The sequence below is a fragment of the Grus americana genome, chromosome 11 (assembly GCF_028858705.1).
Source record: "Grus americana isolate bGruAme1 chromosome 11, bGruAme1.mat, whole genome shotgun sequence".
Classification (NCBI taxonomy): Eukaryota; Metazoa; Chordata; class Aves; order Gruiformes; family Gruidae; genus Grus; species Grus americana.
In genome coordinates this window covers 3,426,149-3,452,143 of record NC_072862.1, presented here as the reverse complement: position 1 = coordinate 3,452,143, position 25,995 = coordinate 3,426,149, and the positions used below count along the sequence as shown (strand labels likewise).

The 25,995-nt window shown below is 40.2% G+C and overlaps 1 protein-coding gene across 4 annotated transcripts in view; it reads left to right on the top strand.

Annotated features, from left to right (window-relative positions):
• The window catches only part of LOC129211540 (contactin-6-like), a 146,859-nt gene that overhangs the window by 63,349 nt on the left and 57,515 nt on the right, over positions 1-25,995 (top strand). For all 4 annotated transcript variants that reach the window (XM_054838778.1, XM_054838780.1, XM_054838779.1 and 1 more), the window contains one exon: positions 16,006-16,101. In XM_054838778.1, the coding sequence (XP_054694753.1) occupies positions 16,006-16,101 (96 nt within the window). The remainder of the gene's footprint in view (positions 1-16,005; positions 16,102-25,995) is intronic.

The following is a 25,995-nucleotide window of genomic DNA, read 5'->3' as shown; positions in this document are numbered from 1 at the left end:
AGCCCTCAGGAACAAGAATAACTTTCAGAAAATTGAAAGGTCAAGGAAGATGAGTGCAATTATTTTCACTTAATAAAGGTGTTTTCACTTTTTAAGACAGTGCTTTCTTTGCTATATTGCAGGTAGTTACACTTGACGGGGGGGAAATGTTGCAAAAAGTTAGGTTTCTATTTTCTATAGCGTAATGAGGTCTAACTGAATCATAAAAACATTGTACCCCTAATTGCCACACTGACATTTTGTTACATTAACAGTGTAAGAAACACTTTTTCCTTCCACAGCGTGCAAAATGATGAGCAATGCTCTGAAATGGTTCCTATTTCAGCTCGATTGGGTAGAGCGCGTTTGCTGCCTTGAGACAATTTAAAATTTACTTTAGGCGTGCTCCCCATGTCACTTCTTCACAACTTCACAATCTTTTTCACAAAATTTATACGTGGTGACTGAGTTCTGTTAATGCCCTGGGGTGGGGGAGAGTGAACAACAACAACAAACCCCCCAGATATTACCTCCGTTCCTTTTTCTGCAGTATAGAGGTCTGAGCTGTCTGTTGCAGGGAGAAAGCAATTGTTTTCAAACCTCATTAATAAAACATGTGTCTAAAGCCAACCTTGTGTCGCTATTTCAGACACCAGCAAACGTATTAATAATTAATCTTGTTCCATTTCTCATAGCAAATCTCATGTCATGGGGTTATACAAAGGAGACGTTAGAGGTCATGATGGTTCACAGACTCTCTTTTAGTAGAGCTGATCAAACAGTATATTGCTAGTATCTCATTTAATAATGTTTTACTCTGAATTTGTCAAAGAGCTTTTGATTCCTGAGAGCTGGTCAAATGGAAACAAAAAATTTTATTCACTATTTTCCCACTTTTTCTGAAACATCTTTGCAAGCCAGCCTTCCTGTATGGGAAATGATTTCAAGATTTGGAGATGAAAATTGTTTAGTGACAGAACAAATCCCATTTTAGAAAGAAGCAAGAATAGATAGCCACCTCAAAATTGCCTATGGACTCTGTAATTCCCAAGGAACCAGGATAGGCCAGGAATGGAACTGGGAAAAGACCTAAAGAAAAGGAGTACCCGCAAATGAAGGCACAAAGGAGGCAGAAAAAAATAAAAAAGGGGGAGAGAAAGGAAAATTGGGAATATCTGTGAAAGAAAGAAGGCTCTTGTGATTGTTCAGCATATCATATTATTTAATGATTTAATCTTTTTTCTGGAAAATTTTTGCCCTGATTCAAATCCCTGGAAGCACTTTAATTTCCCATTCGCTGCTCCCCCAGCCCATAGGGAATCCCACCGGCTTGGTGCACCAGCTCTTGGGCTACATAAACAGCTCTTCTGGCGAGTGCTCTTTTGCAGAATATTTAATTGCATTTCCTTCGTATGGTTTTTTATGTTTACTTTTACCTGTCGCCATTTCATAACCATGTGGAGGACCAAAGCTAGCTCTGGAAAATTGTCTTAACTCTTTGCAAGGAGAAGGGTTTGGAGAAAGCTGAAGGAGTGAAAGAAGGGGAAGAAAGCTTATGGGGAAAGCTTCACCAGTAAGGAAGAGAGAGGAGAAGAGTCCTTTCTCAGGACACTGGTCCATGTTTGTCCCTACATTCACAAATGCATCCCAGATAGTCCTCGGAGGAAAGAAAGATGCTGGTTGGCACAGAAGTGTCTCATCTTCAAGCTCTTGTTGGAAATGTGATCCTTTGGAGGTTTCACCTAGTAGGAAAGAGAAACTGTACACCGCAAAGCACAGTTTTCTTTGTGAGGCTGAGTTTACTAAGGATCCAAACATGGGTGTGCACCTTCCCACAGAGAGCACGGTGCCCCTGCAGAGCCCTCTTGCAGCTCCCCCCATGCCCGGTGCGGCTGCGGGCCAGGGGTCTGCGCTCAGACACACAAATCTGAAAGAAATCACGTGTGGTTTGTGGCCTGCCTGAGGCAAAGCACATCTCAGTGCGATGTAGCTGATGCCACCCAGCAGCTGGAGGACCTGTTTGTCAGAAAATGGGCTTTGTCGATGGCATTAAGCATTTTCAGCTGTTAAACACCAGGTCTTTAATACTCCGTGCTGGTGAAGGATTCCCTCTGAAGCACTTAACTCACGAATAGCTTGAAGTCTTGTGCCAATAAAAAACAGTCAAAATGGGCTAAATATCAAGCAGTGCCTTTACTTAGGCTTCATATGCCCACCAAGACACTTCCCAAAGTTACTGCGGGGAGCAGGTCACAACCAAGTTGGGTCTCCTTTGGCCACAGCAGCAGACAATCCCACAGCTACCATCCTGCTTTCATCCTTCAGTGCTTAACAGCAACCTTATAATGGTAAATACATCCCATATTCAAGCAGCACGCTACTTTTTCATTAGCGGTGACAGACGTTTACATCCTTTCCCGTATAAAAGAGAGAGGACAAACAAATTGAAGGTTGTCATTTACATTGGCAAACACAAACGTACAGGAAAATGCTTCAATTTAGCGGCATCACTGCAAAACTAGGAGTTTTAACTTGTCTTACAATAGAAAAAAACATAGTACATGAAAAAACCTGTATATAATGACCTGATGAGAATAGTGGAACAAATTACCTTGAAACAGTTATTTCACAGTTAACATTTTCTTATTTCTTATTTCCATGTTGCCATCCAATTTACATCTTTGTTTCAACCAATACTTCAGGCTATCTCTTAAAATCCAGGCAGGCATGTTGATATTATGGCACTTTCATTCAATACCTAACAAAACGGGACTCTTCCCTGAATCAGGCTGCTCAGCATATTATTAGTCGCCATGATAAATAATTGAATCGAGCCTATTATCCAAGTAACAGGGTTTATGCATATTTGTCTTTTTACTACAAGGTAACTAACTCTGAGTTTGAGTTGGAATTAACGATACCTCTGGAAACCTATTGTACATCTCAACTTAACATGTGAAAAATAGTTTTTCTTCTGTTCAAGATAGTGAGCTCTCTGAGTAGCAAAATAAATGCGGTATGAGATTAGAATTATGTCTTCAGATTCAGCTGCAGTTTCATGCTTATCCTCTGTTAAAAACAGAGCTGTCAAATGAAAGCTGCGGGAGGAGGATTGTGCAGAAGGAAGTGGCATAGATTATTAAAGCTACAAGCTGAAAATGAGAGACAGCAGCAGTGAGAGAGAGCAGAACAAGAGCCCATAAATGCATTAGTGGGATACGTAGGATCCAATCCTATGTTATTCGTACTTCCTGGCGAAGGTTTGTTTTGTCATAAATAAAGTTGAAAGCTCCCTATAAATCCTGAGCGTCTCTCGCTACCCAGCAAGCAGCACAGTTTGAAAAGCCAACGTGTGTTTTGCAAGAGCTGGAGCGGTTGATCTGGACCTTCAGTCTGGTTGAAAAGCGTTGGCGTCAGATCCCAGCTCGCCAGAGCCTCGCGCAGACGTAGGGCTCCTCACACGGATTTGAGTTTCGAGCTTTGCTCCAGAGTCACAACCTGCCACCCACGTGGTACTTTCCCCCCTCCGAGTTCAGCATTAACATCCAACGCAAGGTCAGCTCTCCGTAAAGGCAAGGTCAAAGACGACTCTGTGGGGAGCTCATCTTTGTGACCTATGCAAGAGAGTCAGCTTGAAGAAAGAGATGGGGACATGGAAAGATTTCCCCCAGGTTTTACACAGTTTAGCTTCCAAACTGACATGAAGATGCTTGTGCACAAGCTTCCCAGGTGTCACAGGTTTTGCTTCTCCTGCGTGCACATCGGAGCAGGCACCTCTGGCGAAGCAGCTGCCCTGAGCCCCACCACCAGCAAAGCCACCTCCCGAAGCCACCACAAGCACAGCAGCTCTCGCGCCTGAGCCAGAGCCAGAGCCAGCGGGATCGCAGTCACGTTCAAAACTCACGAAAGAAAAAAGCATCCAGGTTTGAAGAAGTGTTTTGATCAGTAAAACTGGAGTCTCTCCTATTCTGTGGTGCCAAGATGCATTTATATGCATATTAATGAGGTGTTTTGCAAAAATCTATTTTTATTAATGAAGAGCATCTAAATTGCATTTCATGCCTTAAAAAAGACAAACAAAAAAACCTGTTACAGAGAACTGCTTAAGTATGGCTTCAACCAGAATTCTATCCCAAGGCACACAGGGGATTTGTTTTAATTATTTCATCAGTTTTAAGTAAAAGTAACTGTGTGCAAACAACTGGTCTTGAGGGAAATCCCCATAACTAGCTGCTGTAAAACAGTCTGTCCAGGCCTGTTACTAATTCTTTTAGTTCTCATACATGTCTATAACAGAGACATTAACAGATACGTAGGAGAAACAAGAAATGCAATTAAACAAACTAGAAAAAAAAGTACTCCACCATGAAAAAGAATCACGTGTGAACCCAATGCATAACTATTCAGGGCATAAACCCAGAAAATTCAGTACTAATTGAAAACATCTAGTTGCCTAGGGATCTTAAATTAGATTCACAGTCAAATTGTTCTACCATTGCTGATAGACAGTCGTGATGATTGTGGTGTTTTCAGACCTCAGGCCCCCATTATTAACCATAAATTCTGAGAAACAATGACAACAATTTAAATTCATGAACAGGATTAGCCACGTTGTCCTGAACGACACAGGAGGGCACACAGTGGAGACATTAGACCACGTATTTAAAAGTTTTCCCCAGCACTACTGACCAAGGAAGGATTTTTTTTCTTGGCATTTTTAGGTTGCAAACATATTCTCACATTTTTCAAAGCGGTGCTCAGGGGCTTTGCTTGGTGCTTATTCTCAATAGCATTTTTCTAAACACATGCATCCTCCCTCCCCTTGGCCAGTGATGATGTGCTCATCGCGGCGTGGATGGGAGTGATAGTGCTGGAGCACTTGGAATAAAATCTGCAGCTCCCAAGTGCTCTCACGTGCTTTTTGTTCAGATAGACAGAAGATGACACGGTTTTGCTGAAATAACAAATTAAAGAGACAGTAATGCTTCCTGGACAGAGTTTTTCCATTCTGAAACGTAAAATAATAGTCCATCATTAGCGTTTAACCATTTCAGGGAATTATATCAAAAGCAATCAAGTCCATTTAGTCTTTGCTAGATCATGACAGTCTGAGCATTAGCAAAGCCCTGTCAGAGTGACTGTCTGTGAGATGCTCAGCTAGCATGAAAGCCCACTTTTCATCTGATTACTTCATCACGTTATTTACCTTTGACTGCACACAAATTACAGAAACATCGCGAAGCAATACAGCATGCCTCAAAATGTCATAACCCTTTTTACTTGTAGTATATGCTTTGAAACAGAAAATGGAAAAATCAATACACTTAGATCAGATAGTCTGAATTTGCAGACTCTGGACATGCATGAATTTTAGTCTAAATGGCACATACGCTTCTGGATTGGTTGTATTGTGGTACTGTGTGTGTCCAGAAATTCCTCTGTAACAATTGCATTTGATTAAAAGGTGTGCTAGATGTTGTAACTACCACCTTGAGTAAAGCTCTCTGGGTCTTTAAACTGATTGTTAATTCATCACTGCACGCGAGGGCTGGCATACTGATCAGGCTGTCTGGCAGCTTATGGTGAAAGAATGAAAACTGCAATTTCTCTCTTTCTCAAAAAGAGGTATATGCTTCTCAATTCAGTGTTCAGGGTTGGCCACCTGAAGAGCAAACAGGAGGAAGAGCCCAGCTTTCCAGTGGCAGAAGCAGGTCACCATCAAAGAGATATCCCTCAAAGTTTTGCTTCATCTCCTACATTCCCTTATCCTCCACAGGGACACTTCAGGTAAAGTCATAGACTTGCCTCTGCTCACATCATTTTATAACCTACAAATGCGACGTAATGCATTAAGCCTACCTCCCTCTTTCGAAAGGGCTTCCTTATGTATAATGCGGAAACATATCTCAACTTGCAGATACGTGGAGAAACAGATCTAAACCAGCGTCCTTTCCAGGCTCTGCGCAGCCCTCCTGATGGTCCTGGCAACACCTCACAATCTGCATCTTCCCGTGAGCGGGTGAGAAAATAATGCAACCCGCAGTGGCAACACTCCCTGCAGATCAATCCTGTCTGGAGGATGGAAATGCTACAGTCATCTCTCCTTATGTCACTAAATAGGTTTACAGCTCGAAATTGCCTTTTGGACTTTTAACCACAGTTACAGAATCCAATATAACTACAGCGGCAGCACCTACCTCTCCCTGTGTATGGGTAGGTGGAGTGCAAGCTTCTGAAGAGAATGAGTTACAGTAAATATACCAAGAGTTCAGGTTATTACTTGGAAATAAAGCCCATATTTTGTCAAAATTCTGCCTGGAGCAAAAAGAAACGGAACTTTCATTTATCAGTTCCATTGCTATGGACACTTTGTGCCAATGCTCCAGTACGCTCTGCAGCAGTTCCCCGTGGTGGGACTCTACATCAAGGTCTTTGCTTAATGGATGCTCTCCATGGAGCAGACCCAGCAGCCTCAGGCATATTTTCTTTTTTTCCTCTTCTTCACAATGTTTCCCCACAAAATTAGGAAAAACATGGTGAGAACCTGATATGCATTGCTGTAAAGGGTCTAGCCACTCTGAAGTGGGGCACTGTGTTTCCTTCAAGGCTACTTTGAGCAGAATATTTGCAGAGAACCACTTATAAGCAATGCAGCTTATTCACTCAAAGACCAAAAAAGCTGCAAGACCTCACTACATTCAGCTCGTCTTTCTGTATCTCTGTTGAGCTTTCCAGTGTTTATTTCTTTGCAGAAGTCTGTGCACAAAAAGGCTCTCACAGGCTTAAGGAAAAGCAGGAGCCATCAACCAGCAGTCAATGGTGATGAAGCAGAAAGCCTGGAAGGTTTTCACTTGCTGACAGGACAAGGCAGGGTGATAATAGCATTTCTATTTTAAAGCTCAGACACTACAAGAATAGGATTATGCAAATATCCAGACATTCCTGAAGACAGAAAGAACATCCTGGAATCTTAAAACCAGAAGATATGTGTATGTCTACATAATGAAGGGGGTTTGCTTTCTCCATCATTCCCTAAACGTTTGAGTCCACTCTTGTGTTCTCAGAGCCCATCTAATGTCCATCGACACCTAACGCAGTCATGACCTCCTCTCTCTTCTTAAACACATAAACTGGAGCTGGTGGCAGCAACGTTCCCCTTTTATTTAACATCGTAGCAGATCAAGCAGCACCAGAAACCCAAGCTGCATTTTTCTCTCTCTGAAATAGTTTGAAACATCTCTCGCAGAGCACTTCACCACCATGTTCAGGGCTATGCTGTATCAGGCAACTTTGTTACAGCTGTTTTATTCCATTAGGTTAGTTTCTTAAACTTTTATTATAAAAGGAGGCGCTCAATCCTCTTGTACAGGAATTCTTTATCTATGAAATGGAGACATATGTTGCAGAGATGTTGTAAGGAACGTTACAGGCAGTGAGCTAGTCAGATAAAGTAGTAATAGAGAACGTGTAAGTATTTGAAGATTATCTTTTAGTTATATATTACTTACTATTCTGTAGTTCCTATAAAATGTTTATCCTAAATCAACCCATTGCAAGTTGTATTGAAAAAGCAATATATATGATTGAGATATGGTAGGTAACAAAGCATCTACAGGTCCCAGAGCTGCTAGATTCTGATTGCTAAAATTTAATATTTTTGAAGGATAAAACCAGTCTATATTTGCAGTCTGGGTGATTTTCTTTTTATCTGCTCTACTTTCATTGCAGACAATATGACTTAGATTCCAATAAATTATTGAATGAAATATCCATAAAGTCCACATGAGCTTCTTCATTCTTTGATGTGACAAAAAAAAAGTTACAGTTGGAGGCTTGTAAGGGAAAAAAAAAATTACTGAATTAAATTCTTTGGAATAAATTACTGGCTTTTTTGGAATAAAAATAATGAATTCATTATTAGTTATTTTTGTAGTGAAGGTTGCTCCTGTCTAATACAGAGGTTTTGAGGTACAAGATAAACTTCTCTATTCCATAGCTTAAGGAAGGACAACAGTGTGTGTCATCGGTACTTTCCATGGTGCGAAGGAATAAGGTCTTTTCTCAATAGGCAAACCACATCTGGTACGGAGAAGTAAAAATTAATTTCTAAATGTTACTGAGGGAACAACTAATAACATGTACTACACCTGAAATCCCACTTACAAGATTCACATTCAAAAATGCTTTACATCAGTTGCTCAGGTAAACCTTGAAATTCCGGTTGGAAGGAAGCCTTTGATGGCTTTGCAGCTGGAATGAGCGAGATAAAGCTGTGGTGCCTGGGGATAACCCAAGGTGATTCTGCAAGAAATAGTTCTCTGCTGGATCGAGATCTCCAAAGGGCTGGGCAGGAATTTGGGAAGGGCTGAAATATGCACAGACGTGCTTGTTACACACTTTCAGCAGTGCACAAGAGCCCTCTCTTCCTTGCCTTTTTTTTTTGTTGTATGTTTTATGAGTGTGGGTTATCACCTTGTTGGAAGAAGCATTATAAGAAGAAATTAATAGCCTGAAGCGGGACTGCGGGGTGTCTAACAGGAGATACCCAGCAGGACCCTGGACATGGAGGTAAAAGGGGCTCTCCGCAGCACCAGGGGCATGGCTGCTCGCTGCCAGCGAGAAGGTCAAGGTCCAAGGAAGGGGCAAGTTCATGAACCATCTCCACGCACCCTGGGAAACCAGGTCTCTGCAGGAGCATGGGGAAACATGAACGAAAGCAGCCAGTTTTGGATAAGAGTTAACACCTCTGCCAAGAGGTAGTTTGACACAGGGGGCCAGGGCCATCTCCAGTGTAAGTCAGCCAAATCGGTAAAGTTCTGGCAGGGATAAATCTGGCCCATGAGATTTAGACTGGGGAGAGAAATCTGTTTTTAAGAGCACTCCAATCTGGAGAAAACTCATGCAGACGGCAAAGTGACTCTGTGATGACAGGTGACAAATGAACTCTTCTGTGACAAGTGAGAAAACTGTTTGGGAATATAAAATATTAAAAATATATTTCTTACGTCCCCCTCCCTTTGAGAGGTCAGATCTTCAGATATGCCTCTGGCCTGCAGATGGGGTTTAGAGTAAGAGCCCTAAGGCTGCATCAACACTTACTGCTCGGTGCAAGTCCTGCCTTCGGTTCAGAAGAGAGCTTTAATATTTTATGCCGCTAACTCTGTAAAAGGGGAAAAAAATAACAAAAACCAGATGTAGACCAGCACTACAGCTTCACAGCATATGTCTCTTTGCACTGGGTTTCTCAGTACATGAACAAAAAATCAAGTCAGCTAAGGATTTCCCCCCCCGCCCCACTCTCTCCCTGTTTAATTTAATTGTGACCTTCCATTTTTTCCTCTAGAGAAGCTTGATATTACTTTGTAAAGGGCATTTTCACTCTTTAATTGAAAAAGACAATCAGGCTGTGGCAGAAATTATTGTTCCCCACCTTGAAAATTAGTGCCTGGATTGGCTATTCATACCATTTAAGCTGAATTGAAGACCTGGGGCCCATGTGCATCCTAATGTGTAAATTACAGGTCCTCTCTCCTTAGAAGCTCCAAAGCAATTTAACTAAATAAAGGAGCACTGATGAAGGTCTTTGGTTGATTATGAAGCTTTGGAGAAGGACTAGACCCAGCGATTGTGCTTTTCCCTCCCGGTTCGGCAGACTGGTCTGTCAGGGCAGAGAGGAGCAGGGCTTTGGGGCGAGAGCAGCAGCGGGGCTCTCCTGGTGGCCTTCTTCAGGGGGAAAGGAGAAGGCAACTTTCTCTTTTAACCAGGGTAGGATGCAGCCTTCACCTCAGGTGGAAAATTAGAAGAAAAGTGGGAATTACAGCTGATTTTCAACCTGTCCTGGTGAAAGGAGACAGTTGCCCAGGTTCATCCTGGCTGAAGCAGGTTCAAGTCCTACAGACCCCGTGATGGTACAACGCTGACAAAGCGAAGGCTCACACGTATTTCAAATAGGGAGGGAGCGGAACTCCTCAGTAGGTGTTTAGTGGAAAATGCAAGTATTTAAAAATCAGGAAATGGGAAATGTTAAGCAGCTTTCAGACACCTTAATTAGAGATAACACCGCTCTTAATCTCAAAATTGAATTCATAGAAAATCAATTAGGACATTTAAAAAATTGAGATTAGATGGTAAAGGGAAAAGATTAATGTATTGACACTATTATCAAGACAAAGGAACTGTCAGAGGGTTTGTTTAGCAAGTTTACTACAGTTCTGAAAGCTGAAAAAAAAGAGTTTACTTTCCAGTGAAAGTTGTAGGATATGAGATTAGCCATTCCTTTGGGAGATATTTGGAGAAAGAAAGATATTTCCGTTACACATCCTATTGTTAACCAAGCTGCAGGAGGCTGATACCAGTCTCCTACAAGGTGATTCAGTACAACAATACTGAGGAGGAGCAAGAGACATGGCTAGATGCACAGGATGTCTTCTGGAGTGGTCTGAACAGATGATCACAACCATGTGGTGACAGGCACAGTCTGTATCTAAAGGCGTTTTAGCCCAACAGAAGTTTGGGTCTTCCTATACGTGAAAGAATTAAAAAAAAAACCAACCCCAAAATCTGGCCAAGTATGGGACGTCCTAGAATTTGAAATAATTTAAAAGATCAAATAAGTTCCAGTTTTTCTGTTTGCAACTGTAACAGACCTGATTCCTCTGAATCAGACATGGAATTCAGACCCCCGCTTACCAATGGGCCCCCTAATTCATTACAGTCACAAGTAAGTGAAGGTAAATAATGGTCAGCTCATAACACAGGTGTTAGAAACGCTTATAGCAAATCATAACCATGAGCTTCTTTTAAGAACTGCTGAGGTGGTAACTTTTATCCCATTTCCCTGGGAGAGAATTTCTATTGTGATACATCACATCCAGTAACAGCAATCATATTGCAATATATCATAGCCAATAAGAGAAACAGAAGAAACTGGAACAGATGTGATATATCGCAATTCGACACAGCCACATAGAAATGTGAAAAATTTTATTGATTTGTCCTCAGGAGCATAGGTAATTTGTAAAGTGCTCTTACTACTAATGCCTTAACATTCATTGCACATTTCAATAGCAAGCAATTACAATTATAATATTTGGGATTATATAATGACAAAACATTTATGAAAAAATCAAAAGTTCAAGAAAGCATGAAATTACATTAATTCAGATTAACTGTTAGTAATTATGCAAGGTGATAAATTGGACTTTCTCTAATTGATAATTTCATATATTAAAATGCCCCAGTTTTCTTGTTTGCTATTTGGCAATACGGAGATGTCCTATGCTTGTTCTTAAAACAGACTGGTTTGGAAGTGTTACACCTATCCCTGAGCAGCTTAAGGAATTTCAAACACATGACTAGGAGGTTGAAATGAATGAGTTGCTACTTGTGATTAGGTTTTTGTTCCTATCAGACATATTTAAGAAGTAGCTCCCTAATCCCAGGAAAACTGACCATGTCTTCACACATTCTGTTGTGCAAGTTGAACCTACCACTGTAAGACTTTTAAGGCAGTTTTATATAAAAAAAACCCCAAACAAACCAAAACCAGATGTGGTGGTAATAATGGTGGGGAAATTGGAAGACATATATTCATGATACAATCAGCAATTATATCAGTGCTGAGCTTTCAAACACTAAAGAAAAAAAAAACCATGGGGCTGAACCTATTCATTAGCACAAGTACTTAAGCAGGCAATATTTGTGTATATCAGTTACACTTGTTTCTGTCTCCATAGATCATCACTTCAGGTAAACACCTCACCCACCATTGCGGCTTTATTTGCCTTCTCTCAACAGCAGCTCTGTACTCAAAGCTACGCCAATGGTGGTCCTCATCCAAAAATGCTATTCTTCCCACCTTCTCTTTTTATTGTAATCAAATATCTACACTGAAGACTTGCAGGTCATGTATCAGCACAATTTCCTTGACCACACCTTCTCCCCATTCCTCCCTTTATATCTGGTAAGGACCCGAAAGCCTCCTTCACCTCAAATATTCCCACTGACATCAGAGAAAGCCCCGTCCTTCTCTAATTCAGCTTCCACAAAGCACCATATGTTTTGCTCGTTCTTTCTTGCTTAGGTCTGCAAATGTTCCCAGCTGAAGATGATGACTTCTTGCCACACACAGCTGAGTCCATATATTTCCACTCTTCACTGTGAAGAATCACTTGTTCACCTGAGCATTTTGCTTAGCCTACGTGACCTCATTATCACATCCAACTGATTAATTGTGCTATACCAATAGTAATCTGCCAGCACACACAGTGCTGGAAAATAGTTGGTTTTGTGTTAAAACTCACAGCTGAGAGAGCAATGCAGTGTGAGGGAACTCGTTGTTCATGAAGTGACATAAATACAGACAAAGAATGGAAGGAATTATGTAGGAACTAGGTGATAATTTATTTATAGATCTCTGCAGAAACACTGAAGTTAGCAAATATACCATCTGTTAAATAGTCATACTATTCCTAAGTGCATATTAGCAATCTAAATGTGTGCCAAACACCTGATCTTAGCAATCTTATTTGATACTCTTTTTGACAAGCAACATTATGCTTTATTAGATTATGTCATGTTATGTTATAAAGCCACGCTAGGTAACGGTAACTGGGAGAACAGAGTGGTGGTGCTCTGTTGGTGTAAATGCCCACTCAGGGCAAAAAGAAGTGGCCAGATTTTCAGAACAACAAGAGCAAAGTAGAATACCTACGTTTATATTCATCTTCAGGTTATCTTTATATATATAATTTAACACATTTTAGATTGCAATTAATCATTGAAAATACACACAAACCCATAGGGGGAAAAATGGATACAAAAATCTTTTGGGCAAAAAGACTGCTTCCAGCAAAAAGAAAAATTTCTGATGGTCCACCTCATTCCTCTGTTTATCACCCTGGGCTACTAAGATAAACAATTTTATAGCTCATCATTGCATCCCATCTGAATGAGGTGTCGTAATATTTCATATGAGATGCTGCCTGCCTGGAGAAAGGGTCCAATAAAGATGACAATAGAAGTAAGACTGACTCCCCTAATGAGTTATTTTTACTCATTTTGCTTTATTTTGCTCTTTCAGAGATTTTTTTTTTTAATGCAATGATTCTTTATTACAGAGACACACACTGAATAAATTTATTTTGTATGATTATCTATCAAAATCAACTTCAGGTAGAGAAAAAAAGATAATTCCTGTTTAGGCCCACTAAGGTTTTTGGGGGTAGGGATTTCTAAAAGATGCAGCGTGACAATCTCAAGTCAAGCACTGGAATGGATTGTCTAAAGAAAAAGTTTATCCCTAGAGGTCTTTAAAAATGGGTTGAATAAGTGTCTATTAGGAAGGACATAGCATACTGTTATGGGTATCTGTTATGGGCCAGTGGAATACATTAAATGACCATTTATGTGCCTCCATATCTACTTTTTTTATACCTATGATTCACTAGTAAGCGTAATGGGCTGAAAATCTTCTCTCCAGAACTAGGAAAAGCTGAGCTGCTTTGTATAACCAAACCATAAAGCTGCTATGAAGGAACTTGGACTCTTGCATACAGATTTTGATACTCAATTTAAAGTTGAAAATTGTAGATTAAAAAGGTAAAGTCAACTTTTCCCCCACATAATCAAAAGTAGTCCTAATTATAAAATAGTGGATCCCATAAGAGATCTAGTACTACTGCTTTTTTGATATTTAAATCAGGGATACTTGCCATGATTTTAATGAAGCAGACAGGTGATACAGTTTCTAAAATTAGAGTAAAAATGATACCATGACATATCATGTCATTAAACTAAGAATTGCAACTAGCAACTTATTACTTTCCAAAATCTATTCCAATTTCAGAGTAATGTATTACATAGTTAATTCTGAATTGTCATGAAAACCTTTTGCTACTGCTGCACTGCACTTCCTTTTTTTTCATCTTTCACTCTTTTCTCAGGTGTCTCATAACAAGTCAAATTTTGTTCTCAGCAAAAAAAGTAGACTTGATTTACCATAGCAGAAAGCATTGGAAACCACTAGTTATACTACATATATTTTCCATTCAGCCCAAGAGTTTTTCTTTTTTTTTTAATTCAATTTTTATGTAGAAACTTCAGAATCTGCCTTGTATTAGCAGCCTAAGGAAAGCGATAGGAAAGGCGAATGTGACCGTTTTTGTTGCTAGTGCCTGAATCCTAAAAGATCTAAATGTTTTGCAGCTTTCTAGTCTTTTTTCTATTTAACATAATAAACAGGAAAATACAAGGGTGGTTTTTTTTCTTCCATGCAAAGCCTGCCCCTTCTCCCAGAGCACACAAGCCTCAGGGCAGCCAACTCAAGCAAATCCCCATCTAATGTCCTGACAGTTGACCTAGGGGCCACATTTCCACACAAACATTTTGTGCTGGTCTTCTCAGAAAACACTTAACCCACAGGAAAGAAAAGAAAAAGGAGAAAGCTGATAAATTTTCTCAGACTGAATTTTCAGAACAAGTAAATAAATCCACACATTTGGAGACCGGACCAGTAAGTACCTTCTAAGTATGAATCCAAACTCCAGCTGGTCATATTACATCCATCCACTGTTTTCTTTCCCAATTAGTATTACAAGATGGAATAAAAGTAATTTTCAACCCCCCCCCTTTCTTGTCTTTTTTTTGGTCCCTCTGGACTACCCAGACTGCAAGACAGATCTAGCCAGCAGGCAATTAAAAGAACATCAGAGTTTAAAACACTTTCTCAGTGTATTGACAGGTACCATCTATTGTGGCTATGACAGCACAAGAAGGTGCTACAGCTGTCTAATTCAATTCAGTCACCTCTGAGTAGACAATGTCTTCATAGGAGACCAATATACAGGAGATGAAGAGGAGGAAAAGAAAAATTAACTGTGTAAAGTTCAACTAAGGGGGAGAAAATTGATATATTGACATAAATAGCTGAGCCTGTGCAGGTAGCAATCATTATTGCTTTGACCAACGAGAACTGTTTCTCTCTATTGAACTCTGGATCAGGTAGTTGTTCAGCTGATGAAAAATGGAACAATTGTTTGAAACAAGAATCTGCAGCAAGGTAAATAAAATAAGCTTAAGGCAAGCAGTCTATAACACTATGGAATAAAGATTTTAAAGGGGAAGCTGATATTACATTAAAACTATTTTGAATGTATTTCAAGCAATCATTTCCCAAAGTACTCTTACAAAAGTAGAAAGTCTTCTCATTAGGATGAACTGAATAAAAAAAGTAAATAATCAGTTTTTAAAGTACATTTATTGTGTCAGGTTCTGTAACCAAATTAAAGGGAATGAGATTGATAAAAAATACTTCCATATCTTAGCAAAATGCAAGAAAGTAGAAGAGATTGAGTATGATGTTAGACTCAGTAAAAAAATTAATAGTCATAAAAATCACCTATGGGAGATAGGCATGGTCATGTTTATACAGGAGATTTCCCCAAACCATCACATGATTTCATACTGAATGTATCATCTTTCTTCCCTTTAAAACTAGTGCTAACATTTGAGTGAATTAAAACATATCTACTTACTGCAGCCAGCTTTAGGACAGAACAGATTCATTAAGAACACAATATACTTTTATCATCATTTAAACTACGCTCTGTGGGAGTCCTGATGATGTTTAATTATCATTTGTATATACAGAAGAGCACACCTGCTTTTTTTCTTTAGAAAAGGAAACAATGCAAAATGTTTTCTTGCTCATGTAGATTAAGAATCTAATAAGTTCCAAAAAATGATGCTAGAAAAAGCCATGGAATAATACACTAGCTTTGCAATTAGGAATTGTAAATACAAGCTCACAGGGTTATACTCTAATTGCTTTATGAATAGGTATTTCATGATTGCCAGAGGACAATGCTAGGCTGGACAAGCTATTTTTCTATACAGTGTGGCAATTCACATCCTGAGATTATATTACACTCTTGAATACATGACTATGTTCTTGAGTTACATAAGCATTGCATAGCTTGGGGTACAGACCAATAATAACCGTGTCTTGTTTTCTCCTCCTTTCTCAAGATCTTGAAAATTTTGAAGCAAAAACAAGAAGCACAGTGTCAGTCAGAGAAGGACAAGGAGTGGTTCTGCTCTGCGGTCCTCCACCACATTACGGAGGTATGATGAACAGCCTCACGTTGCGTGCAGCCTGAGCATCAACTGCTGTAGCTCAGGGGAAGGAGTCTATGCAGCTCCCTGCCTGATTAGCGCTGGAACTTATTTGTGCATGAAGTGTATAAGTTCGTTGTAAACTTTGATTTCATTTCTTTAAAGGACACTGGGGTTTGCACTTCTTAAGGGGCCCTTTTTTATTCTGTGGTTTCTTGAGGGACTAAAACACATCATCGCTCTCTGGGTGTGACACATGCAAAGAAAGCCTGAAGGTCTAAAGGACTGTGTCCTGACATGACTGGTTATGTCAGCTCCTTCACCCATATGGAATGGCAGAAGAGCAAACAGCAAACCTTCCTACATTAATACTACTTCAGGTCTGAGTGGAATGACTATTTTGCCTTTTAGTGCTTGCTACTTCAATGCTATAATTTGAATCCTGCATTTTGCTCATTAGATTTGTCATGAAAATTTGTCTTCTGTTCTTGAATACCTGATTCCTTCCTGATAATCAAAAATCATAGAAAAATTTAGTTTGGAAGGGACTTCTGGAGAGATAAACTCTCTAATCAAAGGGCATCTGATTAGGTCAGGTTGCTTGATAATTTTCAGTGCTTCAGGTAAAGAATGAAAAAGATTTTTCTGGGGAATTGATTTGGGGATGCCTTGTGTCTGTTGCCATTGCCTCCTCCTGCTTCTTAACCATAAGGTTGGTTTTGAAGTCTTCCCTTCTGGACAAGGTAAAGACCGGGTGACAAGCAATGATCTAGTAATGCATTTAGCATAATGTTTCAGAATTTTCTTCTAAGACAGCCCTAAGCATAAGACACAATTTGCCTTTTCCTCCTTTTTATAGGTGTATTATCACCCCCAACATCAGCATTTACAGAGCAATACAAAGGCTTGAACATGCATGTACACTGCTGCTGTCATTTTTTCTTAACACTTTTTGTAGCGACCAAAAGTGAAAAGCTCTTGAGTGATATTTTGACTTTTTTTTTTCTCCCTAACATTGACTTTTGCAAGTTGAGCCATATACATTCACAAAACTCCTCCAGGGTGTTAGAACTCAGATCAAAACTGCTTGAGATCTTTTTATGTCTGGAGTAAGAACTATGGCTTCCTAACATAACTAGCTGAAGATGATTAGAAATTTTACCCTGGAAAAGTACACGTGTCTTAAAAAGGGGAATAGCATAGTTACCAAATTGTCTTGTTCTGGACTGTAGGAATCTGCAGTTTTTAGATGATGTCCCACTTTCAACAGGAGTGACCACACATCCACAGGTGCTGCAATTTTCTCAGCAATGTTTCTTCAATTCTCCTTAAAGAAACAGAGTTATAAGAAACTCCCATGAGAAGGTAAATAGTGATCTATAAAGAGGATGCAGTATATCAGAGATGTAGAGAAACTCATCAATCAATTTAAAGCCCGCAAGCCTTGAACAGAGAGGAAATGTCAGTTCACTTTGTGTTTACAGCTATAGGAAAGAAGTATATAATCAAGGAAATGAAGTGAAACCTGGTCCTTAAGGGCAGAAAAGAGTTCCTGAAATGTATCAATGGGACAGACAGAAAGACAACACATCCATCCTTGAGTCAGTAAGCTATATATTTTACTCTTGCTGTAGGGTAAAATTATGATTTGACAAATAGGAATGAGTAGAAGAAAACATTCAGAACAAATAAATGGTTAACAAGTGAGTTCACCCCAGATTAATTGAGCTGACAAAATGGTATCCATGAACAAAGAAAGCCTTTGCCACAACGTTCCTTAAGCTGGAAATGTGAGCTGTTGACCAATAGGCCTGAAAAATACATTATCTGAAATAACAAGTCTCTAGAGAACAGAAACAGAGTTCTTTAGACATCCACAAACACTGTATTTGTGATCTAAAGTTATATGCCATGGGGATGAAGTACATGGTGTGAACTATGATAAGTTAGCATACTACCTCAGAATGTTTGGGAATGTGCTTTTATTGAAAGAGATTGTATATTTAGTTCTTTTTTTAATTGAAACCCTTGCCTCTGACTCACAATACCTACAGGAGAAAGGATTACTAGCCTCGCATACAGCTTCCATTGCAAGTGTTCTTTATAGTACTTTCGATGGGACAGGAATTAGTTAGATATGAAGGAATTTGGAAGATATACCATGCCAGCAGAAAGAGAGTTGCCTTTCCTATAGTATTAACATGAGTAAGACAATACGAGCTGTATAACATGTCCTATACACTAGGAAACAAAATTTCTCTTAGAATTTCCTATGCAGTTTAGGAGACACAGCCTATAACCAATGCAGACCTTTTGCTAGTATGAGCACTTACAGGAAAACAGGTTAATTGTTTAGGTAGAAAACACTGACTATGCTCTTTGAAAAAGCATATGGTCTGGAATATCCCTTTGGCCACTTGGGGTCAGTGGTCCCAGCTGCGTCCCCTCCCGACTCCTTGTGCACCCCCAGCCTACTCACTGGTGGGGAGCAGAAAAGGGCTTGATGCTGTGTAAAAACTGCTCAGCGGTAACAAAAACATCTCTACATTATGAACAGTTTCCAGCACAAATCCAAAACATAGCACCATACCAGCAACTGTGAAGAAAATTAACTCTACCCCCAGCCAAAACCAGCCCACCCACCCATACACTACAGAGGGAAGAGGCACATGGTCCTGATGGTTACTGGTTTGTTTTCCTTTGACTGGGAGAAAGGCTGATAACCTCTGTACAGCAGTTATTGGAGGAAGCTATCATAAATATAGTTATTTTGGAATAGGATGGACTAGCTAAAGCCTCCTGCCTTCCTGCTAACCTAGCAAGCCTGTATCTGCTTCTCCTAGCAATACAAGAGACAGAAGAACAAGAAGCTAAGCAAGCGAGGAGGTTTTATTATTTGAAGTTTCTTTCTGTAAAACATTGAGACATAGGAATAAGTAGGTAGAATGCAAACTCAAGAAATATTTGTTCCACCTACATTCCTAGAGAAATGGTTCATTTCTCTTTCTACCTCTCATTACAGAGGCCAACACATTGCCAAGCTTAACTTGCCCTATACCACAAACAGTCTGAAGTTAAATTTTCTGCTAGGTTCACAGGAAAGCAAGCTCCACAGTTACTGTTTGATCACTCAGCTGTTTGTCATACCATATAACTGTTTTTCTACTTTCAAATTACTTAAAGCCTTTAAAGCTTGAATTAAGCCAAACTTACTTTTTTGACAAGAACAGCTATGCTACTGCTTGCTTTGTATGCATACTTCTTAACTGAGGGTGCTCCAAGCCTATTTTTGTTCAGATGAGAAAAATAAGTTATTTCATTCTAATAGGGGACAGAATATATCAGGCAGCTAAGTGATAAGAAATAAGAAAAAAGTTCAGAAGGGTTACTCCAACAGCTTGAGACCTTAAACTAACTCTCAGAGAACAAAAGCCTTACAGAGTTACTGCTAAGGCTGTGCTAAAACCTTTAACACCAAAAAAAGAACCTACTCCATGTTTCTACAAACAAACATTAGCACTTACAGCACAAAAAAACCAAACAAGAAAGAAAGAAAAACCCCACCTTCTAAAGACACAGCTTTATACTTCAGACAAAGCAAGACACTAAAACTTTGCTATAGCTAATGAACAAAGAGCCACAGGCTATAATTAGCCCTTGAAAGCAAGGGCAAAGCTGCCCCACGCTACCTAACCCTGACCCAGCCCAAACCCTCCCTTCCCTCCCCCAGCCCCTCCTTGCCTATTTATGCAGGGCCGCTCTCCAGCCCCAGCTGTTGTTATTTAGGAGGCTCATTAACACACTTATAAAGTTCAACATGTGACTTTCCTCTGCTTGTTAGTGAGGCTCTGGAGTGCAGAAGTGGGAATGTAAGCTGTGTTTCTTTCTCTGGGCAGGTGCTCTTCTCTAGCTGAAGTTCTTTAGGTCAGCTGTTTTTTCTATATATAATCAGTATATAGCATTATTTAAGAATAGTGTTTTGTATAGAGCTAGGAAGGAGAGAAAAACATGTAGGGAGGAGAAAGTACATGTGAAGAAGCTTTCATTTGTGTAGCTATATATGAGCTTGACCTGACTGATTAAGAAGCTGCTGCCTAAATAGTAATACTTGACAGAAGACTGTGGGGTGGACTGTTATTCTTTTATTTCCTTAGAAGTGAAGTCTGATGTAAGGCCTGTTTCCTTCAAGCTGGCTCCCTGCAGAGCTTTAAGGAAGTTGCTAATCTCGTTAGGAGCAGCAGGATCACTCATGCATTTGTATTTACTTGTGCATAAGAGCTGCCAGGGTTTGAAGCTGGGATGCTGAGTCTATAGGCTTTTCTCTGTACTTGTACTACTACACCAAGGCAATGTTAAAAAGAAAAAAAACCCACCAAAAAAAAATCCCAAACCACTTTAAAATAGGAGCACTGTGGACCTGCTTAGTGGGGGAATATGCCAAATCCTCAGCCAGCAGAAGGGTGGAGAAGGAGGTGCACATGAGGAGGTGGGTAACTGGGTGTGTGGAGAGGAGTTGTACTGGGCACTGGTGAGGCCACACCTTGAGGGCTGTGTTCAGTTTTGGGCCCTCATTATGAGAGAGACATTGAGGTGCTGGAGCATGTCCAAAGAGCAATGAAGGTGGTGGCACAAGTCTTATGAGGAGCAGCTGAGGGGGTTGTTTAGCCTGGAGTAAAAGGAGGCTGGGGGGAGACCTGGTTGCTCTCTACAGCTGCCTTAAAAGAGGTTGGCTGTAGCCAGGTGGGTGCTGGTCTCATCTCCCAAGTAACAAGTTGGATAGGACAAGATGAAATGGCCTTGAGTTGTGCCAGGGAATGTTTAGATTGGATATTAGGAAAAGTTTCTTCACCGAAAGGGTTGTCAGTCCCCGGAACAGGCTGCCCAGAGAAGCAGTTGAGTTACCGTCCCTGGAGGTATTTAAAAGACGTGTAGATGTGGTGCCTGGGGACATGGTTTAGTGGTGGACTTGGCAGTGCTGGGTTAACGATGATCTTAAAGGACTTTTCCAACCTGAATGATTCTATGATAGGATGGGATGAGATGAGCAGTCCTGCCTCATGTAAAAGGGTCTTTGACTTCTGCCTCAGGTTGTTTCTGCATTTTATGTTAAACAGTCACTTGATAAAATCATAATCTTAAAGTGATGGTTTGAATTGTATCTCCCTTTATAAAGCTGAGTGTCTTAGTTGTGGGTTTAGAGTCTGTTTCTGCTCCTATTTCTTGGTATTCCTATGAATCTTTAATCCTCTCCTGCCAGCTCCAGCAGGAGGGGAAGAGTCTCTTCCCTGAGACCAGCCTGTAGCGGTTCTCCTGCAGAATGAGCAATATTGATTTGAATTTGCTTGGGCTCAGGAAAGCACTGAAATGTTATATTCCCTAGACTAGTATATCAGGAGTGATTATCAGCTGCTCTTCTTCATTCCCAGCTGTGCTCTGAAAGAAAGTGCTCACAGCTGACGGGCGTAGGCAATGCTCTCCTGCCTGGCCAAGCTCAGGACTTGCCCACCAGGCAGTGCTTGGCTAGAAGGTGAGGTGGGACCTCAGGGATGAGAAGGGAGACTGACACCACAGTCACCTGCCTTGGATTAAAAAAAAAAACCAAAACCACTAAACACACACTAGGATTGCAGCACTAATAAAATAGCTCCTGCTCTGGCATATGCTTAATGAAGTCTCAATTGCTGTAATTATCCTTCCACTGACATGTAGCCCCTTTGAAGTAAAGGCAGTTCTGTGCTCTCCAAGACATCATCTCACAGAGTCAATAACAGCATTGGGATCGCTGACTTTTGAGAGCAAATATCATTTTCTAGTGTTCAGTGCTCAAGTATTTTAATTTGGACTGAGACTAATCAGCAATACACGTGAAAAGGAGCTATACTCTGATATTTATTATGCCATAGCTAGACAGAATTAAAAAAAATTATGTGAAGGTGATTGTTTTTGAAGCTTGTCTTAGAAAACACCTTGACACATAGGTGTTAAATTAAAAAATTGAGGGTAGAAATTATATGAATAATATTTTATTATTAGGTTTTGTGAACTAAATCCTGAAACTTTCATAGTGGTCTGAATTTCATATTGTCACTATTTGTAGGTCCAAATATCAGAGGGATTTTTTCTGAGCTTAAAACTCTATAAGGTTAGCAGAATTTTTTTTGTGACCTAGGGGTAAATAATAGTTTCTATCTGTCTTTGGAACAAGCTCAACTTTTACTGTAAGCAATTTCCTTCAAAAGTTTATGCGGGGGGGGAAACCACAAAACCACGACAATCTGGGACCGAACTCTGCTTGTTTGGTCCATACCTAGCGCAGCACTGAGTAAGGACTCACCTGAAATTATTCCAACTTGTTTCTCACCACACAGCAGCCCCCTGTGATCTGTGAACATTTCTCTGGAAAGGCTCCCTTCCCCAACCTCTTCTCTCCCCTCTGCCCCTAGAACTACGTAGTTTTACATCACACTTATTTTTCTAAAACATTACACATTAACTGTAGTGAAAAGAGCAATAAGAAAATTGAACTAATTTGTTTGATATAGTAAAACCTCTATTCCCTTACTTCAGGCACGTTGATTCATCTTCAACATTGTGTGAAAAGTGGTTGCTCCAGAGGGAAAGTTGCAGCCAAGAAGGTCTATGCACAAAGGAAAAAATGAAATAGAGAAAAAAAGTCCACAAAAGTCTTTGGTGCTGATAATGGCTGAGACTTGTGTAAGACCTTTTATGCTGAAGTCCTTTCACAGTGGTCTCTGAAATTCAATAATTCTGAGACTGTCACTGGTCTGTTGAAGTGTGGTCCCAACTGCTATCCATTTCAGAAATTCTGTGGTTAAATGGAGACAAAAAAAAAATCTGAAAAATAATTGTAACTTTATTTGTTCTTCCATAAAATAGCTGGTAGCAGCAATTTTCAAGTTCATTTTACCTAGACTTCATTAGCAGGTTACTATTTCTTTATAATTTCCTGTCTATGCCTCTACTACCTTCTGTTCAGCTTTACTTTCATCAGACTCTTCCCAGCTGCTGATTTGCTCATGCAAATGAATGTAACCCTAAAAGTGATGGCATGGGCCTTTTATTACCTTCTTTTGCTCATTCAGTGGGTCTGCTCCACATCCAATTTATTCAAAGTGACCCAAAATGGAAATGTTTAAGTAATAGTAGCTTCTTTTATAATGCAACTTTAGATTTTCTAGCCTGTTACATCTGTTGATGTTGTCACTTAACTTTCTAAGAAAAGATACTGTCTAAAGGAGTAGACTGCTGGTGCTATGCCTTAGAAGAGAAAAAAAAGTTTGATCTCCAAAGTTTGGTTCCTTTCTCTTGAGGTTTCATCCAACTCCCACTGAAGTCAATTAAAGTTAGGGTTTCTACAGAGTTAAGTGAAGCTGAATTAGGCTCTAGGCAAGTATGGCCTGCGGATTGGTGATGATGAACCCGCAGTTGGAAGAACGGTAGTGTTGGTATCCCTCATACTGGGGGGAAAATGTATTTAAATATGAAAAGGAGGGGCCTGTACTTGTTCCCAGTTTACAGGAAAATTCATCAATAAGCCCTAAGGCAATGGTAGAGTACAGACAGGGAGAGGGTAACAGAAACTTTGGGAGATAAAGTCAACTGGAACACCCTGAAATCAGGACAGACAAGGGCTGGTTCTCTTTTACTGACTGACCTCATGAAGAATGTCTGTTTAGCATGAAGTTGGTTTTAATAGAGTTTTATTAGGATTTGTATACTCCATCCTACACAGAAAATTTAGTTTCATCACCGGGTCCTACAGCAGGAGTCTGATTTTTGATTGCATGCCACAAGATGGTTTGACGGTCCTCCGTGGGCATCCATTTGGTGTCTTAGCAGGTACGGTGGTGCCCTGTTAGAGTGGGTCAGTGCTTTCTTCAGCCCTATAATTGCCAGCACCAGAACTAGACTTTAGGAAGGTAACCTGCAAACTGATTTTTCCTATTTATCTTGCTTTTTAAAATACCTCCAGTTTATCATTACATACACTAAACTTCCATGAAAGTCTGTGCATCCGGCTCCCAGTGGTTCAACCTCTCAGAGCAGTTTTGTTGCACATAAACCCACATGTGCCTTTGCACAGGTCTGTGTGAGGAGGCAAGCGAGGGTTCCAGCTCTCACGAAAGGGACATCGGCACCAGCCCTCGGGTGTTCTTGGGAAATCTGAGGAGATAGCAGATCCAAGGTATTTCTTCCACAGAAATCCCAAGTTTACAACATACTGTTTAATTGAACATAGATTAAAGTATTTACCCTGAAAGTCTTCAGTGTTTTCTTTACAGTCCCTACTTGCAGATTAGAGAACTTAAAAAAATGAGTTGAAACCAGAGTTTTGCCCACACCAATCACTTTGATCTCTTTGTTCAGCCAGAATATAGTCATCAAACTTTGTGCCTGAGACAGGAACATAGTCTGCATGTAATATGTCTCTGGAAGACAGGTCATGGCTACGTCATTTATATCTAGCTACAGGCTGGTCTTCCCTGCAGAAAAACCCACCCATCTCCACGTTTTCTTCTGTAAATAGATGCTTTAACCAGGTACCTAAAAGTACATGGGCATGCACATGTAAAAATATGGTGCTTTTATCTGGTGTGTATGCACATGTATACGTACAAATACGTGTTGTATTACACTTTTAAGAATTGTTGCATCTTCTGTGTTTACTGTACCTCAGAAAAAAAGTTTAGCATTAAGCTGTAGTAAAACAGAGCCTCTTGCAGGATATAGCCGAGTATAGAAAATGTCATTGATTGCTCCTGGGAGATGTATCATTTCTAATGAGAGTCCTAAAATGTTAGAAGATGATAACATAAAACTCCACAAAACTACTGGAGTTTGTAGACTTATTACCATACCGCACCCATGTTGTAACTGAGGGGGGGAAAGAAACGTAAATAATGTTTTTCAAATGGGATTGTTGATGGGGGAAACGTGTAAAAATGAAGCTGTTGGCAGAACACTGTTAGCTTATGAATTATACATTTAATTAAGGAAAGCTAAACTGGAAGATTTTGAAACTTCTGATTTACTGTGTCGTATTAAAGATAGCATTTCAGTCCTGCTCCCGCTGTCGGACGCCGGCAGCGATGCGGAGCAGCTGCAGCACGGGGCTGGCGGGACACCTGGGGTGTACGCGTGCTGCAGCATGCTGTGATGTAAGCACTGAACCTGCTCGCTGCGGCACTGATGGCACTGTAACAAGGCTTGGCCAAAAAGCCCTTCCGAAAAGCAGGGTCCTTGGATGGTAAGCTCACGTGGAGATCTGTCCTTCCAGGGTGAGCTGGTCAAAGAAATTAAAGTTGCCTAGACCATAGACATACGTTATTAAGGTATGCATTGTGAAACACTGTATGGAAAAAATGGCAGAAAAGGGTTGGGAAGTCAGAACAGGACAAGAAGCGTGGAGCAGATGTAAGTATGGAAGCTAAGGAGAGGGGTCAAATGTGCGATAGGATCAACTATTAAGTAATCTCTAAAATATTTGCGTGCAGCTCAGCTCCTCCCTTCATGAGAATTTAGTGATAAATCTCCATGTTACCAGTTTCATTTTTCCATATTCAGGGTAAAGAAAGGAGCTGTAACATTGACCAGCAATTTGCTCTCCGGATGTTCAGAGGCAAAGTGTTATAAATAGAAATTATTTACTCAAACAGCTTTCTCATGGCATTGCAGCACTGCCATTCCTACTTAAAAATAGGCTAAACAGGAAAATGAAAAGTAGCAGGGAACAAAAACTTTTGTGACCTTCTGAAGTGGCTTGAATTGAGTTTAAAAGTAAAGCACTGCTTACCTCGCCTTTGCTAATTTGTGCATCCCCAGTGGTTTGCCCTGTAACTGACTTGTTCTTTCAACTGGTAATATTGCGCTTAAGCACTAACG